This window comes from Mus pahari, chromosome 4 (genome assembly GCF_900095145.1).
Source record: "Mus pahari chromosome 4, PAHARI_EIJ_v1.1, whole genome shotgun sequence".
Lineage (NCBI taxonomy): Eukaryota > Metazoa > Chordata > Mammalia > Rodentia > Muridae > Mus > Mus pahari.
Genome location: NC_034593.1, coordinates 17,567,793 through 17,573,552, shown reverse-complemented (window position 1 = coordinate 17,573,552; position 5,760 = coordinate 17,567,793). Strand labels below are relative to the sequence as shown.

Sequence of the window (5,760 nt, the reverse complement as noted above, 5' to 3'; positions counted from 1 at the left end):
CTGGTGCCCCTCTGCCAGCACCCAGTCCTCCCAATTCCTCTGCAGTTTCTTCCTTCCTCTGGGCTCCCTACACTCCAGGCCATGCACACTGTGAGCGACAGTTTCCAAGCAGCAAACAGTGCTCAACACATTTTGTTCACTCAAAATCATGCTAGAATGCACACATTTTAAAACTCTAAATTAGACATTTTGAATGGACATAACATCAACTCAATTACCCTGGTGAGTTAGAATGAATACATGAACAGCAGCGCTGTGCCATAAAAACCTTCAGAGAGAAGGTGACAAAGACAAGGAAGGTCTTCTGATAGATGGCACACATGTACCTTATATAGACCGGCCTACGTTAAACACTAGTATGTTAAAAATGATGCCATAAATCAAGCTCCAGGGTTCATCAGAATGTTATAAAAAAAAAAAAAAAAAAGAAAGAAGAAAAAAAAAAAAAGGCTAAAACACAAGTTTGTTTAGGTACATGGCTAAGGAAAACCTGTGTTAAAAGGCCAAGAGAAAACTATTAAGTCCTAGTAGAGTGTGGTGGTGCCGCTCAGGAGGCAGAGGCAGGACTGCTGCAAGTTCCTGACCAGATGAGGCTATATACCTAGGGAGACCCTTTCCAAAATATACATACACATGCTAAAGAACTAAGATAAGGAGCATCAAGAAAGCAAAGTCCTGAGCCAGGCGTGGTGGTGCACGCCTTTAATCCCAGCGCTCGGGAGGCAGAGGCAGGCGGATTTCTGAGTTAGAGACCAGCCTGGTCTACAAAGTGAGTTCCAGGACAGCCAGGGCTACACAGAGAAACCCTGTCTCGAAAAACCATTAAAAAAAAAAAAAAAAAAAAATAAAAAAAAAAAAAAAAAAAAANAAAAAAAAAAAAAAAAGAAAGAAAGCAAAGTCCTGAGCATCTTTAAGGGAAGCAGCGCCAGAGTAGCACACTTCCAACAGCAGCAACACAGAAGTAGGAAATAGATGAAGAGCAGCCGCGGCCATGCTCAGTTCAAAGCCTGAGCTAGGTAAAAATGAGACCTGTCTCAATACACACAAATTCCAAACTTTTAAGCGTTATACCTGGCATATGCACGGGTCAAACATCCCTAATTAGAAAGACCACAATCAGAAATGCTCCAAAAATCCAAAACTGTCTAAGTGTCTAAGCATCAACCAGATCCAAACACACATTCCATCCTGACCTCAGGTGACAAGATACTGACAAAACAGGCATCACTTTATGCTGTGCCACAAGGTGCACAGGAGACAAAAATAACCTTCAGGTTCAGACCCAAATTCCTCAGCCAAGATCCCAGGACGCACATGCAAAAACCTGAGTAAAAAAGTCCAAACCAACTGGGAGTGTTGGCGCACGCCTTTAATCCCAGCACTTGGGAGGCAGAGGCAGGCGGGTTTCTGAGTTCAAGGCCAGCCTGGTCTACAGAGTGAGTTCCAGGACAGCCAGGGCTACACAGAGAAACCCTGTCTGAAGCACAGGCCACAAACCTACCTAACCTCTATCAACACTTACGAATGAACCAATTTTTCTCCCTTGTCCACTCCCAGCAGCATAAAAACTGAGGTGACAGAACAGTCCTGTGTCTATAATACTCCTACGCCAATGCCACAGGCAGGGATGTCAACGCTCACTCTAACACGGGCCTTATAGAAACAACCCATTTTTACATGAAAATATTTGAGCTCGTGATATAATAATCGAGAACTTCAACAAATTCTCCAAGGCACAGCAGCACACAATGGCACAACATGACCTATATCCACAAAGAAAGCAAGAGAGGGAAGGGGCAGCTACATGCATTTAAGGCAATGGAATCAGAGAGCACGGCATGACTGCAAAGACACTTCTCAAGACGTGGAGCTAAAACTAGACAAAAAAGCCAAGAGAAAGGAAGGGCGTGGCAAAATCGAAGTGGTAACAAGAACAGAGCTACAGGATCTGAGAGACAGGCAGGAGTTCAGCTGCCAGAGAGGAGCATGGGAAAGCGAACCGATCGAAAAGAGCCCTAAAAGCCAGGCTTAAGCCCATGACCTCAGTCCAGTTGGCAAGAGGCAACCATTTTAGGTTTTCCAGGGGAGACCTAACTGATGAAAATCAGCTAAACAATTGACACTGTCAGCAGGTATAGTAGATAAGAGAACAAATCTTTCAGAAAAACAGGAACAGTGATGCCAAGACCAAACCCAGCCTCCCCCACACCCATGGACTTCCGTGGACTGACTCGATGCCAGAAGACACTGGTCTCAAGCCACTGCTCCTGCCACTCAACACCTGAGCCTCTGGTCCTCAGTTACATTTAGGGTACCAGCTGCTCACACTGTCACAAGGACTTGTCAAAGCACCGGTACAGTTCTGACACACAGCACTAGTGCCGCTGAGTAGTAAGACCTGAACAAGTTATTCCTGAGGAAAGTTGTCTTGGTGGATTTAGTCATGGAGTGCAGACTCATAACTGGTCAAGGCTAGGGGGCAGAAAAACATCTACCTGTAATACACACCCCAAGTCCTGCTGAACTCAGCTTCAAGAATTCCTTTTTAGTTAAAATCTTGAAAACTTGGTACTTCTGAGTTCGAAGCCAGCCTGGTCTACAAGGTGAGTTCCAGGACAGCCAGGGCTATACAGAGAGACCCTGTCTTGAAAAAAAAAAACCCAAAATAAATAAATAAATAAATAAACTTGAAAACTGTTTTTGGTGGGCCACACAGATTTGAAGCCTAACCACAACTGTCAGAAGAGACAGTAAGCAAGGCATGGGACCAACCCTGTACCCCATCCCACCCACCCCCACTGCCCTGTAACCACACCAACCAAGAAAATGGATGGGCCCAGGAAATGTTGACAATATAGTCTAATTCTTCATGAGCAAGCCTCAAGCACAACGTTAAGAATAAATAAATTACACTGTTCATTTCAGAATGTTGCCCAGGAACTCAGGAAACAGAGCTGCCAAGGGCTTTCCATGGCATTATGCCCCCATGGAAAGGACTAACAAGATGCAAAATGTAATACAAAGAAGCCACCTCCCAACCCAATGAACAGCGTGACACTCGGGCAATACACAGCATGCCAAACACTTCTGAACACTACACATCCATTGTCTCAACGCTGATACAAGGGGAAAACTTAAGGCCTAAGTTCTACCCTCAAGGGCACCACCTGAGAGGGATAGAGACTGACCAGTTCCCTTGCTCAGGCCACTACAGGACAACACAACATGCAGAACACTCAGTTTTAAGAAATGCTCAATTGTGTGGCCTATTGACGGCTCTTCTCCCCACTCTTAATATTCTCTTCCTACCACCAGCATAGAGAGGCTACCTTTATTTAGTACTAGGAAAAACGGGAACTGACAAGACACCATACCTCAGCAGACAGAAGGCTTAAGCATGATGTCAGGACTCCTAGACTATTCACCAGAGGTACCTCAGAGCTCAGCCCAATCAGAAACAAGTCAGGAAATCAGAAACCCAAGCGTGGCAAAGCAGCAGGGAAATGTGTCATAAACCGTCATCCAGAAAGAGCATGAACAAGGGTCAAAATGACCTGGTGGGTGCCTCTTCAAAGCCTAAAAAACACCTTGGAGCACCTTTCCATCTCACCACAGAGATCAGTCTGAAGGCCAGAACGACAAGCAGTGCCTCCTCACACATTCCTGGAGGTGGCTCAGGCAGAGTCCCTGTCCTGGTCGAGATCTCCAGCAAAAAAAGGCAATAAACTGCACGCTTACTAAGTAGGATAGCACCGGCAGAAGTAGCCAGACCTCCTGCCCATCAGCCCAAGGCGCTGCTGCTGGCCTTTGAGCAGGCAAGGTGAAGGCCTTCTCCCTACACAGCCCCAGGTCTGAGGACAAAATGTAAATGTCTCCTGCTCACAGTTCCCTCTTCCCACCTCAGGGAGGTACGTACACTGTAAATACTTCTGAAAATGAGTCAAATTCACATGTACTAGAAAAACAGTTGTAAGCAGAGCCAATGTTTCTGCCATCTCTCTCCCCTGAGTTCCAAAGCATTTCTCTCAGTGTTTATGAAGTATCAAACCTTAACAAATTGTTTCAGCTCCATCTCCACCTGCTCAGGGAATGGCCACAGTAGCCAGCCAGCCAGGAGAAACTGTAGAGACCACACTGCAGCTACACTTCCTCACTGTAAGTGAGGTAGCACATTTACTCAACAGGTTCAAGTGTCAAAGATCCATGTGTCACCCCCTTTTCATCAGAGACCCCATGTTCAGAAAGCAGTAGCGACCTAGCTCGCTAGCTTCAAAGCTTACCAGTTTCACAGGAAGCAGTTATTTCTGGTTCTCTGGCAGACAGGTATTATGATAATCAGTCTTGCAAAAACCTTAATTAGATGGAGACTACAAGTACCAAAAGAGGTTCCTGGGTTTATGTAAAAAGTTAAAATGTTTTATTGGTCTTCAACAAAAGTCAATACAAAATACAATATCTATGTTGGGCAGTAGCTCAGTGGTAGAGCACTTGTCTAGCCTGAGTGAGGCTCTAGGCTCAATTCCCAACACTGCCAAAAAAAATCAAAAAACAAAACACACACACACACACACACACACACACACACACTCCATTCACCACCAGTTTCCTATACTAACAACATGTACAGGTTAGAAGTGTGCTTCAAAGACAGGGTCAAGTGCGAGAATTCTAAGGTCATTAGCAAGTTAATTAAGTTGCTTAGCCTTTTACACGTATTTTCTTCCCTCACAGGATTAGCGTTCGTCCTAAATTCTAGAGATCCGACTCTACAAACTAAAGGTAAGACAAGTAATTTGGGCGTTTAGTGTTTGCAATTACAGACTTCATCCCATGCAGGACAGCAAAACTAAGAGAGAAATATTCAAAGCAGCAGAAATGCCCCCACTCGGACACGAAGGGCACACAGGACCTGCCCAACCCCTTTCAGGAAGGCTGGCGACCTACTGCCCCTCCCCCATAGCTAAATGCCAACTGTTTCTAGAACTCTCAGTGATAATTTGGGAAGTTTGCCATTAACTCCCACGATTCAATCCAACTGATACACAGTGTTTTTGTGCGGATAAAGATGCCCTACTTCCCCAGACTATAAACTTATTAAAGTGGTGAGAACATACAGTCTCAGGAAGTCAGGATTACTGAAGTACTTCAATAAGCATGGGTCTTATTTAACAAAACTGAACGTGAATCACACAGGGAAACCCAAAACGCATTTACTACCTTCAATGGGCCATCAAGATACTGCAAAGCATTTAAGCTAAGTTAAAGCAGTAAGTCAGGGCCTTGTATTACCCCAAAAAAGGAGCTTACTTTACACTGGTGGGGGGGCTTTCAATCTCAAGATTCAAACTAGAAATAACACATCATTTCATCCACTGTACTTTATTAACATGTTTAGACCAGTATACAGTTCTTATATGGGAAAACAAGGAAGCCAACAGTAAACTTCCCTAATTAACTGTAAATGGCATATAACCCTGCACCCTGAGGCCAATGAAGTCCAAGGCTTTAAGAAAACTGAAGGCTCTTAAAGAAATGTAATGTTTACCTACGTTCCAACTCTTCTGTGTGATCACCAAATTATTCTGTGTTGGGTAACCTAACAAAGAGAGCATTTCTTAAAAGCCACCCAACCCAAATGTTACACAGAACAGACCATTTTCACAACCTAAATTTAATCCAAATTGAGAACTTCCAAAATGACCGAACACTCTAACAAATGCATGATTCGCCTCGAGCTGCCTTTCAACATGGAATTACACT

The 5,760-nt window shown here is 44.3% G+C and overlaps 1 protein-coding gene across 1 annotated transcript in view; it reads left to right on the top strand.

Annotated features, from left to right (window-relative positions):
• Window positions 1-4,089: 4,089 nt before the first annotated feature.
• LOC110320236 overlaps window positions 4,090-5,760 on the top strand; it is a 4,647-nt gene continuing 2,976 nt past the window's right edge. Inside the window, exon 1 of the mRNA XM_021196141.2 lies at window positions 4,090-4,155. Within this exon, the coding sequence (XP_021051800.1) occupies window positions 4,090-4,155 (66 nt within the window). The remainder of the gene's footprint in view (window positions 4,156-5,760) is intronic.